The 13,569-nt window shown below is 39.2% G+C and overlaps 1 protein-coding gene across 2 annotated transcripts; it reads right to left on the reverse strand.

Moving 5' to 3' along the window:
* Positions 1-1,723: 1,723 nt before the first annotated feature.
* LOC111864898 (CCR4-NOT transcription complex subunit 7) lies at positions 1,724-13,200 on the reverse strand (the record flags this gene model as incomplete). 2 transcript variants are annotated; one of them, XM_023852891.2, is given in 7 exon segments in its annotated part: positions 1,724-1,838; positions 2,393-2,554; positions 6,583-6,779; positions 8,027-8,166; positions 10,311-10,434; positions 12,501-12,621; positions 13,045-13,200. In XM_023852891.2, coding segments are annotated over 6 exon segments (843 nt in total), but the record flags the coding sequence as incomplete, so codon positions are not given.
* Positions 13,201-13,569: the final 369 nt, after the last annotated feature.

The raw sequence follows: 13,569 nt of genomic DNA on the forward strand, positions 1-13,569 counted from the left end.
TATATCCCAGAAGACAGTACTCTTCACAACCACTTCTGTGAGAACCTCAGATCCTACATGGCGCTATATCCCAGAAGACAGTACTCTTCACAACCACTTCTGTGAGAACCTCAGATCCTACACTGAGCCCTTGTTTATTCCCTACAGAGATCAAACATGTGTTGTACTGATCAGACAAATGTCTCAACTGTCTGCCTGCTATTCCACATTGGTTTGGATGTTTATGTCAAAGTAATAAATATCAGTGTAGTATACCTTTGAAAGAGTGGCCTCTGTAATCTAGGGGTAACATCCCAACCTCATGACTCAAGGTACGCGGGTTGAAACCCGGCGGTGGTTGTGGAATTTTCAAGGGTGGAAAAATTTAGGGAACAGGTCCTCCAGGAGGGACTTTAAGCCGTGGGTCCCATGTCGTAGATTTACGGCACGTAAAAGATCCTCATGTCTCTAGGAGACCTCTGAGCAAAGTTAGGCAAAAAGTTTCCCGCCCAAGTAGTTTCCAATGCCTCCGGTAGATGGGGAAGTTATCGGGTCACTGCCAGAAGAGGGCCGACCTCACTGGCAGAAAGGGGCAGATAGTGAGCACCAGTCCCGGTAGGGTATGGCGACAGTAGAAATTAAAAAATGGGGACGTAAAATAGACTACTAGTTGCGGTGCATGGGGAAACCCACCCCCTCTAATACTGAATACTGAATACCTTTGAAATGTTAAGTTAATGAACAGCCCACATTTATGTTAATAGCATTAAGAGTGTAACAGGAGAGTTTAGTTTTTGCCAAAAGAAAGGAAGGTGGAAAATTACTATCATGTGTGTCCTGTCTGCAACAAATAGTCTTGGGAATCACGCAGATATGAGCGCCCCGTGTAATTTTCCAGCCTACTGCTCTTCAGTGTTGAAGATTAGGAAGCAATAATAATTCTACAGCATGGATGATAGCAATGTCTTCAGATTTCCTGGACATTTCTCATCTTACCAGCATAGTCTTTTTGACTTAGTGGCATCTGCCTGATTTATATGGAGTGAAGGGGGCCACTTTTGAGGAGTAACCATGTAGGGCATAATTCCATTTACTCTTGATGATAGGCTAATCACAAAGATGATGGCTAGCAGAGGGGACCTACATTTTTAATGTGGACAATGAACCACTGTGAGAGGCTGATACACTCCAAATTCAGTTACAAATTTGTCAGGAGCAATGAATACACACATACACATGTTCACATTTCTTCAAACCATTTATTGGTGTACCTAAACAAATCTTTGAAATACAGAGATTAAAACAAACTCTGTGATTTTAGTCCGCCATCGAACTATATCGACCGAGCAACTGCCGCTTGTTGGTGAAGTTTACTGCCAACTTTTGCGGAGAGAGGGTGTTGCATGATCAGCACAACGAATCCCCACGGCTGTTAATTTCAGTTTTCTAGACCGGAGCCGCTTTATCCTTCAAATAACTCCTCAATTATCATCACGAGGCTGAGTGCACCCTGTTCCAGACCCACTACTTCTCAGAAAAAATCTGGTAGCACTGAGAATCGAACCCAGACCTCTGGATCTGTAGGCAGGAACGTTGACCACTAGACCACAGAGGCAGTCTGCACAACAAATTTACATACTTCCCATTTGGTATTAAATTATACGACACCCTCAATTAAAAACTGTCAAATTTCTTTTCGCAAGTTTCAGGTTCAGTGATACAGAATTCCAACTAGATTACTCACTTTAACATCATATACAGTTGGAAAGTATATCCTCAGCAACTCAAAGAAATCACTCTCTTCCTGTGGGAGGTTCTGGTCTGTTAGCAATTTGAGGAGGTACCCAAAGTCATAACCACTGAAACAGACATAAACTGTGTAAGTTGGATATAGGTACCGTTGCATATAAATGTCTGTCACCCAACAGGACAATAATGCTCAGAATTACTGGGTTTTTGGGCTTCGTCCATCCTCTGGTATTCTAAAAAAATAGAGAAGATGATGTTTCAGAAACTGGATCTGTTTCCACTAAGTGAGTGGGAGACACCTACTCCATTGTGCCCCTTTGAAAGCGCTAACCAGTGACTGAGGTTAGCTCTTTTTACGGATCTAACAGAGTAGGTGTCTTCCACTCACATGAGGATGGCAACAGATCCAATTTCCAAAACACTGTCTTCTCTATATTTTTTTAGAATACCAGAGGATGGACAAAGACTAAATACCGAGTAATTCTGAGAGCGTTATATAATATCCTCAGAGCCCTTTAGAGTTTACTAGCACAAGTATGATATTGCTCCCTGCAGAAAGCTGTGTGCCAGGGAAACATTTACAAGATAAAGTTGTCACTCAGATGTCACAAGTGGGAAATATCTGACAGTATGATCGCCACATGTGCAGAATGCTTCCACTGACCTGTGAAAGGACAACCACTTGATGTTGTCCATGAGTACAATGCCTGATGTCATGAGAAGTTCAGCAAAGTCCAAAGGATCAATTCCTTCTTCCTCATGTTTCTTGAATTGAATTCCAGAATTCTGGAGCAGATCGATGCTATCTTGTGCATACATATCTTCCCTGAAACCCAAGTTTGCACCTTCATGTAATGGACTCACATTCTACTATCCATCTTAATGGAGAACATATACAGGCGAAGTTATGTTTGCCCATCTGCAAGTTTAACCTCTGAAATTACCGAAATGATTTTCATACGTACGTCACTGAATAAATGCTGCATACAAAATAACAGAGATATTAATTTCACTTATAACATGGGTACTTCAGCTGTTCCCCCAACACCTAATTTTCACTAAGGGTCTATCATATCAGCGCTGAAGATGCATCAATAAATTACACTGAATATTCAGAATTAAAAATTATACACAAAGGAATATGATAACAATTTAATTTGTCAGAATCTCCTGTGTTCAATTTCATATCATTAACAAAACACATTTCTGAGTAAAAATTGATCCCTCTTGACAAAAGGATCAATTACTTCCCGTTCTGCATCCTGAAGTCCATTTCTGACACTGTGGTATTTTTCTCTCTTGTAGCAATACACTGTTGGGAAAGCTGAGTGTGTGAGGGGGGTTGCTGTGTCACCTGGGCTGTATGTCCCTCTCATCCCAACAAAATATCAAGACTCCCCCCTTCTCCAGACCATACCAGAGACTGAAAGCCATGGTTCCTTGCACAAGCACAAGAACATTCTCAAAGTGTGACATGCACAGACCAGCAGTGAGTGCTGTGAATCACCAGTTACTGGTAATGAATCAGTCAGCAAGTCAGTTTTCAGTTCAGTGCAGTGACCAATGGAAACACAAAAGAAGAAGAATGAAGTAATTGAGTGGTGGCATATGGTAAAGTAACAAGTACATAAAGACACCTCAAGAAGTGGTTATGGACAGTGGGACAATAACTGCTCTGAACGATGGTGTATATATATATAATCTGCTGCTTGAGAAACACTATCTACATCGCTACATACCCACAAAAGTCCTATCACGATAGGCGCAGCCAAGGAGGTTTTCAACTAGGAACTTCCTTATTGTTACAAACAAGAAACCAGTGCACCTGCATTTAATGTTAAACAGAGAGGCATCAAATATTATGCATCAAATTTTAATACAAATAGTTTTAAACATTTCAAACAAACTGCTTCATTGCATGTCTTATATTTCATAAGATATTAATCTGTTAAATACTGGAACTCTTCTTCGTAACTCTGTATGAAGAACAGAAAGTACGATACTTGCAAACAGCATTGAAATACTCAGAATTACTGGGATTTTGGACTTTGTCCATCATCTGGAATTCTGGAAACTACAAAACTCAACGTTTAGGAAACTGGATATTTTTCCACCTTCAGGTGTTTTTTGGTGGGGGGGACAGCTACTCTGTTGGGTCCCTTAGAAAGAGCTAACCTCAATCACTGGAAAAACCCATCAGATTCACGACAGCTATTTGACTACTTCAGACCACCACCTACCTGAGGATGGAAACAGATCCATTTTCCAAAACACTGTTTTATAGTTTCTAGAATACTGGACGATGGACAAAGCCCCCAAAAAAGCAATTCTGAGTATTATACACTATCGTCAGAGCCCTTTAGAATCTACTAGCACTGTAATAAAACATCACACATATTACAATTAATATGTTGTTGGACATTATCCATCATCTTGTCTGTTCTTAAAAAAAGTCCTGTTTCTTTTAAAAAGCACAACATTTCGGGGACTGGATTCTGTCCCCGTCTTCAGGTAAAACCTACTCAGTTGGGTCCAATAGACAGAGCTAGCCCCTATCTCCGGAGAGACGGACAGAATCCAGTCTCCGAAATGTTGTGCTTTTTAAAAGAAACAGGAATTTTTTTTAAGAATAGACAAGATGATGGATAATGTCCAACAGCATATTAATTTCAACAATTTACCATCGTCACAAACTTTTAGATCATAATCACACATATTCTCCTGAGCTTCAATGATACCAGGATGCAGAACATCAAATGAAAGCCACCCAGTTTGCATTTACCAAGAAAAAGAAAGATCTGCTTCTCTTCTTCTTAACATAACAACAAAAAGAAAGCTCCACACTGTCAACACAATTATAAGTAACATAAATCAAGATTTATGGATACAAACTTACTTGAAGGGCGAGATTTGAGGTTGTCTAGGTGGTGACTAAAAAATTACTGTCTTCTGAGAAATTATGCTCTATAGCCTGGTAGATATTTACCACTACATGGTATAAGATTAAAAAGGACAGTAATACTGATTGTAGTGGCCCAGAACATGATGCAATAAGAAGCCATTATGGTGGTGATCTTACAGGTTCAAAAACAGACGATTATTATAAGAGCCAAATAACTATGCAGTCTTGGAAGAACTAGCACTGCATTTGCATGTGTTTTATAAGCTCTTCAGTCAAATGTATGAAACCACATTGGATGAACCATTAAGTTATGTAAGTATATTACTTTAATATATTGTCACGTGTATGAGTGTGACTAAGCGGCCTCCGTAGTTTAGGGGTAACGTTCCCACCTCATGACTCAAGGTACACGGGTTCACACCCGGCAGAGGATGTGGAATTTTTAAGGGCAGAAAAATTCAGGGAACAAGTCCTCCGGGAGGGACTTTAAGCCGTGGGTCTCGTGTCGTAGATTTATGGCACGTAAAAGAACCTCATGTCTCTAAGAGACCTCTGAGCCAAATTATTAGGCAAGTTTCCCGCCCAAAGTAGTTTCCAATGCCTCTGGTAGATGGAGGAAGCATCTTGTACCACTGAGCCAGTAGAGGCCAAACTCACTGGCTGAGTGGGGCTGATGGCAAGCACCAGTACTGGTAGGGTATGGAGACTGGTAGAATATCAAAGCGGGATGTACAATAGATCAATCCGGTCGCGGTGCATGGGGAAACCCACCCCCTCCAATAATAATAATAATAATAATAATAATAATAATAATAATAATAATAATAATAATGAGTGTGACTATAGATGGTGTTTAGACTGTATTTATTGGACTCTTTGATACAGTGCATGACAACATTTTACATTTCACTGTTAAACATGCATACTAGTGTCCAAAGTTATGTCTTCACTGCTTTTGCCTGGTAGTGGATTCCAGTGAACGATATTCCCCTCCCTCTGTGAGTTCCTGACTATCCCCAGCCTCAACTACCCGCTTCTCTTGACTGACTGAAAACTGTCTGTAGACTTGTCCTGCCTATAACATCTCAGCATGGACTGTGTTGAAAAAACTGCTTTCCATTACTCTGGTGTCCAACTGCTGCCATGGGTACACGCTTATTTGCAAAGCCGTTATTTACCTTGAGCAAATATCCCAAATTATGAATTTAGATGAGATCAAATTTATGAGGTGGGTATTAAATAGCCCTTGCACCATGACTGACTACAATCTATTGCAGTCCCCTTTCTAAGATTTGCCCTCCAACAGTCCCGAAGTTGGAATAAAGTACAACATTCTGGTTAATGGAGAGCTCTGATAGCCACTTGGATTCAAATAGAATTTAAGGTGAAAAAATCATACTCTCAGGCAGAACTACAGTCACATAAAACATTTGAAATTGCATCACCTTTTATAGACAGGATCCTTACTATAGTTAGGGGGAGATTTATTTTTTGGCTGGTCAACAGCATCAACCCTTCAAACATCCCTCTGCTTTCCCCCTTTACGAGCCTACCTGTTATTTTGTATGTAAGTAGGCTGAGCAGGTAAGATCAGCAATGAAGGTAATGGAAGAACCTTGACTAGCCAAAAGAAATGTTCCTGGCTGAGCCCAAACAGGAATCTTTTCAGTTTCTAGTGTCTTATAAGCAGTCCTGCAATTTGTGTCATGTGACTCCTATTTAGCTTCAATAGTTTTCAACATTTGTGCCAGAGGTCTTCTAAAGGAAGCCCGTAACATGTTTTGCCCACGTTGACTTCCAGTATTCCTGTTGGTTGTGTACGAAACTATGTGTACCTACTGCTAATAAAACACAAAATATGTTGTTGTGAATACAGTTTCAATAATGAGTGTCCATTCTAGGCACATGAAAGCATCATGAAAAATATGCAATGAAAATATATTTCCACTTACGATAAATTAAATTTAAAATTGAACTGCCACGTTGTATACGATCCACCTGGTGTCTTGCCATTCTCATCCAGAAAAGTCAGACCAAGTTGAATAATCCTCAGAAGGTCTACATTACAGCGCAGCAGCTGGTACTGATAGTCCGCAGTGCTGCGAAATTCTCCAATTGGTCGAGCCACCACTCCAGGGAACTCTGTATCCTAAGAAATACAGGAAAAAAAATCATACCGCAAAATTACAGTATTTATCCAAATATAAGATGACCCTCCATTAACACTGTAAAATTTCAGGGGGAAAAAATTATGAATATCAAACTTTGCAGGTTTTCCATTTTACTGAGGATATGCAAACTGCAGTGACAAAAACTTGAGCACTTTGTACTTTTTGTACCATGCTTGTCCAACCTCATTATGTGTTTCATGTGATACTGGTACTTCAGCTCTTTTGCGGACTTTCTCCAACTCTGGACATTTACTTCAGTAATGTCACAGCATAATTAAGGCTTTTTTTTATTGCTAGTGGGGTGGGACTAAGTCCCTTGTGCTGCAGCCACTTCTGGCCTATTGTACCAGCCCCAGATGATAGGTGACGGTGATTGTGGAGCAATTGGTGGAATGAAGATTGGCAGGCGAAAACCGAAGTACTTGGAGAAAACCTGCTCCAGCGCCTCTTTGTCCACCACAAATCCCACTTGACCAGACCCGGGATCGAACCCGGGCCACTGCAGTGGGAAGCCAGCGACTAACCGCTTGAGCCATGGCATGGCCTCTATAATTAACACTTGAAGCTTACACAGCGAATAAATGTGCTACAGTCTTCTAAGGCAATCAGCTTTGTCACCATTGAACCAAAAAGTAATGTGTCAGAGATATCCTTGGTCTCTGTCAACTGGGTTGATGATGGAGACTGAAGCGATCCATTGCTATGTAACGGACCTGTAAACATGCATCCTCAACAACAGAAGATAATATTTTCTGTGTCATCCATACTGAGGGGTTATAAAAGGGCACAGTAAGAAGACACAAAGTAGAAGTAGAGGGAGCACAGAACAATAGTAGAACGGAGAGTAGAGCCTTCAGAAATGGCAGCTGCAGAATGATGCAATAAAGGAAATATACTGTGTCTAGTTACAGTGAGACTGTGATAATTCCGTTGCCAGGATACGACTAGTGAAGACTGAGAATCATAGAGCATGTGCAATGGTGAACTGGAAAGTGTGTAGAATAGCGATAGCGCTGTAACTGCCAGCAGTCCCCAATTTTGTGAATGTATAAGGTCCCCAACCTGTCTTATAAATCACCCCTACATGTGGCAATACTTGACTTGTTTACTGAATATGGTGACTCAGTACCAGGATGCAACCCAAACATTATGAAAGAAATAAATTAAACAACCTGGTTCTTAAGAATGTATATATATACATCATTTACTGTACTTCACTACTTACCATTGCAACATAGTGGTACTTCTGAACGACCTGACGAATGGTTCGGAATTCTTCTTCCAAGTTGTGGCCCCACACATCTCGAATCCCACATTCTTCATTGCTTGGGATGTTGGTATGACCACTGTGCGAGCTACTGCTGCCTGTAACAGAAAGAACAACAGGAAATAACACAGAGTCTTAACAGCTAGGAAGAGGATGGCAAAGATATAAACTTCTTAGGAAGGACTTCTGACATCTACTTCCCATCAAATGACTCAACCTATAAGAACAGAGTAGCAAAAAATATATACTAAATATACTAAATATTATACATTATAGCAAACTGGCTTCTGTTGATAATTTCTATCAGTGGAAAAATTTCTAGGTCATCCATTTCTCTAGTCACAACCCCAGTTCACTTCATATTTGTAACTGTTAACTGGAAAAACTACCCCATTATCACTTTTCCTGGATAGTCTCTTTCAAAAAACAGAGATACCATGTATGCGACCAGAAGACGAGGAACAAGACGTAAGAAGATGCTGGATGACCTTGGGGACAGAGGAGGATATTTTTATTTGAAGGAGAAAGTTCTAGATCGCATTAAGTGCAGGAACTGTTTTGGAAGAGACTGTGGACCTGTCGTATGACAGATTACTGATGGAAAAAAAAGAACATATAAAAAAATATTCATTCAGAATGTGCAAGTAAGTTTTTGTTCCATTTTCATATAAAATTTCATGATTAGTTATCTTCAAATAAAATGCAGGATGCACCCCCAAAGGTATGATTTTCGTAACAGCTTTAATGAAAGTCAGTTAATTGGTTCAAAAGTTGTTACTGATGAGGAAAAGTGATGGACATGAAACCATATATGCAATGCCGAAAAACAAAAATAACGAACTCATTCTATTCACTTATTTGCACCAAATGAAGATCAAAAGGGTATAATATGTAGCATGTATTGAATAAACAAGAAATGTGTACAAAATTTTGGACCACCTGGGGGGCCTTCACTACAGATGTGACTTAGAGATCCCTGCCCTGCTTGCATGTGACAGCAAGCCTAAGCTCAGATGGAAGAATGCAGTGCTGCTCTTACACCTTCAGTTCAACTCCGAGCACTGAAGCAGGCTAGCACAAGCTTGCAGTGCTCAGAGCACACATCAATAAATCTAGTGGCTGGATGAATAACTAGGTGATCTGCTCGCAAAGCGGTGAGTTTGGCAATGTGCTTAGCAAACACATTAATGTTGGTAGATACTATAGGGTTCTGACAATGGTGTATAACACACAGAGATACTGGGTTTTCGGACTTTGTCCATTGTCCGGATTCTAAATAACTTAGAAAAAACACAACGTTTCGGAAACTGGATCTGTTTCCGTCCTCTCTGTTGGGTCCCTTAGAAAGAGCTAGCCTCAATCACTGCATTGAATGATTGATGGAGTGATTGAGGCTAGCTCTTTCTAAGAGACCTAACAGAGTAGGTGTCTTCCCTCACTTGAGGACGGAAACAGATCCAGTTTCCGAAACGTTGTGTTTTTTCTAAGTTATTTAGAATCCGGACAATGGACAAAGTCCGAAAACCCAGTATCTCTGTACATTAATGTTGGCTTCAGCTGTTTTGATCTGAACAGCAATGGCCGCTGACATGAGAGATCAAGAAATCTTGGCAGGCCTGTAGGCAGAGACATGAAGCTGATATTAAAATGAATCTTTAAGGAACACACTATGAAGATGCGAACTACATGAATTCCTTAGGATTAGGTCCAATGACTTTTGTGCGCATGGTGATGAGAATTCATGTTTCTATAAACGGGGGATTTCACAAGCAGCTGAACTGGGTGTAATGACGAGAACTCTTCCTGTTGGGTGTTCTAGCTTGGTGATTTTAACATAAAACACTGGCTCTTCCTTTATGGATAACATACATAATCATTGGCTGAGCCAATAATATACAACAGAACATTTCTCATTCTGATTATTTCTTTCTTTTGTTAACAGCTTTCATTTCAATTATACACTTGCACTGTACTTCTGAAAGAATAACCCCCATATGTGATGGCAATTTAATTTTTGAGAACTGTTCTATTCCACCTGGCATTAACTGCAGAATAAAACCCTTGCACCATAGTCAGTTTCTGGGAACAAAAAGCATAAACTTCAAAATTTGTCACACATGAACACTGTTTTAGATTAACACTTGAAAAAAACATTGGTTACCACAACATAAAAAGATGCAGTATCCCTGGGATCTAGTGAGCTTCAACGTGACTTAACCCCTTAAAACAGAATAATGGATACCTGTAGCTGTGGGCATGGCAGAACCGCACCCCAGTTTCTCTAACAGGTGAGTGGCCCAGTTCACATTGGTTGCCCGAGCCAGGCTTCTGCCTCTGTCCCCACTGCTCTTGTCAAGCAACACAAACTAAAACAATAATACTTTAGTCAGAATTTGCACTAGAAATACATCATGACTGCAAATAAGAATACTGCGTCCTTCAAACTTGCTTCCTATCTTACATTATATTAAAAAAAAACAACAAAAAACTGGGTGGCTGATAACAGTTTTAATACATATCCTTAGATTTAAACTAGCATGGTCATGGGATTGACCGCCTCTGTGGTCTAGTGGTCAGCATTCCTGGCTACAGATCCAGAGGTCGGGGTTCGATTCCCGGCACTACTAGATTTTCTTCGGAGAAGTAGTGGGTCTGGATCGGGGTCCACTCAGCCTTGTGAGGATAACTGAGGAGGTATTTCAAGGAAATAGCGGCTCCAGTCTAGAAAACTGAAATTAACGGATGTGGGGATTTGTTGTGCTGACCACATGACACTCTCTATCTGCAAAAGTTGGCAGTAAACTTCGCCAAGAAGCGGCGGTCGCTCAGTCAGTATAGTTTGCTTGCGGACTGATATCACAGTTTTTTTTTGTTTTGTTTTTATGATCATGGGATCTGTAATTGGTGTTTACTCCTAATCATTTCCAATCAAGAACGAACCCTTCTCTTTATGTTTAGTAAACACAAAATAACAGTAAACCACACTGTTGTATATCACCAGAAAAAAACTCTTCCTAGAACCATTACTACTGATGACTGCTGCTCTTCAAAACAATGAATTGAATATGTGCTCAAATTATTTAACCAAATTACAAATTAAATTATTACACAAAGATGCAATTTCTTCATTTGATATGATTTCAACCGCTAGAGTAACAATATGCTGCATATTTAGATGATTTTTATTTTCAGTGACGACTGTCTATAATAAACAAAGTTGGTCAAAAACACCTAACTTCAATTTTTCTTCAACTGGCAACACAGCGCACAATGCACATTATCTAATTTACCACCAATCTGACTGCACAGATTGGTGACCACGCCTGTGGAGTTCCTCTAGTATAAATTTCCACTATTACACTATTGTCAGACATAACCTCAAAGTTATAAACACACAGGCAGAGCAAACAATCCAGTTTCACAAGATGGTTACTGCAAACAGATAACAATGTAGTGCATGGATAATGAGTGTGATTGATGAACAAATGATGTCCTCTGGTGACACAGTTTCATTAGATTTGAAGAAAAGCAATTTGGGTACAGTATACTGGCCCCTACAGCCCATGCCCATAGGAGACCTTGGTTATTTGGCAAAATACAGAAAACTGTATGAAGGAAAAAGCTGCTGAAAGTCATGTTTCCAATCTGAAGCATTAGAATTTTGTTACCATGAACAAACCATTATGATGCTAAGCTATTTGCATATCAGTAGTTAAAAGTTACAGCTATGTTATCAAGGTGACAAGACGGAAAAAGCAGGATAAGTTTCCAAGGCCTGGGGAAGAGGTAATGAAGGCTAAACGGGTACAAATTGTCAAGCACAAAACTGTTGGATGAACGTAACTTATGCAGTAGATAGTGAATGAGTAGCAGTCTTTTGTTTTAGAGTGTTGTGTCTATTCTGTAAGTACTGATATGATTTTGATGTGAATATGTAAAGTGCTGTAAACAACATAAAGACATTGGTTTCAAAGTATAATTGGATAACATATAGGAATGGAACAATATAGAAAAAAAAAAGTATGGGAAATTAACAATATGAAAACCTACATAACAAAAGATATTACCTTCTGTTGAATTCTCAAAAGATGCTACATTAGTAATCTTACAAGAATGGGATGTTAAGTGGACTGATTTTTTTTTTGTACAGAATAGAGTCCAGTTGCAAAATTTTGTGTAAGTGGTGAACAGGGAATTAACTGAATATAAAAATAGGAAAAAAGCCCTTCAACTGGGAATCAGTTTATGTGCTGCCAATATATAAAGCACATAAATTATGACATAATATCAAATATACATTCTATTTAATGTCGAACCAAAATTCAGTCAAAAAGACAGTAAATGTTCTTACACTAAATTGGAAGACTTAAGCTTGGAGATTTCTGCCATAATTTATGATATGCTATTTTACTTAACAAATACTATGTTGTACCTTTTCCTTTCCTTTATTCACTTCGCAGTGGTTGTTATCTGGCTTCGTTGGTGTCTCCACAATTACTGGAACTATACTCACATCACAAACGTGCAACAGTTTCATTGGTTAGTGTATGAGCCTGGAAACAGAAATCTTGAATTAATTATCATTACAAGGCAGTCAATGAACAAAATAAACAACAAACGTCATATATAATGTTAAAAAACGCAATAATAATGTCCACAGAACAAAACAATTGTTAACCTATCCTACATATATATATTAACAATGTAATTACTTTGCCAAAAGCAATGCCAATACCATCACATAGCAGAATTACTACTTTATTAGATAAGATGCATTCTTCAAAAGTAATCTATCCTTATATGAAGTAAATTTTGACCTTAAGAGGGAACTAAAGTAAAATAAAGCAATCTTAAGGGTTTGGTTAGACGCTTTGTATCATGCAATGTACTCTTCTCCATGGGGATCTGTGTGACAATACGCTTCTTTAAAAATTGTGCATAACAGATATTAAACAATCCAAATCATACTTACAAACCTGTCATGACACTGGTGTAAACTACAGACTACTTCCTTTTATTGATTTACTACAGAAATCTTCTTCTCTTTCCGACACACACGAGCTTATGACGTCATGAATTTAACAGGAATGTGGTCGATATATCGAAAGCAGTCGATTGAAGTATATTATTTTGTTGCACAAAACTCGACCGTCATTCTCCTACGCTTGCCTGCAAATGTGACTACTACCACTAATGTTTCTGACTTTTACCACAAGATGTCACCGTAACTATGTGTAGAGGTGTTTTACGTCAAGCAATCACACAATGGTCCAGTAGCTGGCAGAACTATCCATTCTCGTTGATAATCCTGGGAGGGGAGAAAATGAACAACCTCTGATCAGCGAATATTACAAAGAGCTAACTCCTCCCGGTCATTTAATCCAATCATCAAATTAGTAAGTATACATTATTATCAATAAATAATTAAGCAATTGCTTTTCAACTTTGCTTTAGAACATGCCATTTTGAAGGTTCTGGTAAACCAGGTGGGACTGAAATTA

The sequence above is a fragment of the Cryptotermes secundus genome, unplaced genomic scaffold (genome assembly GCF_002891405.2).
Source record: "Cryptotermes secundus unplaced genomic scaffold, Csec_1.0 scaffold81, whole genome shotgun sequence".
NCBI classification, from domain to species: domain Eukaryota; kingdom Metazoa; phylum Arthropoda; class Insecta; order Blattodea; family Kalotermitidae; genus Cryptotermes; species Cryptotermes secundus.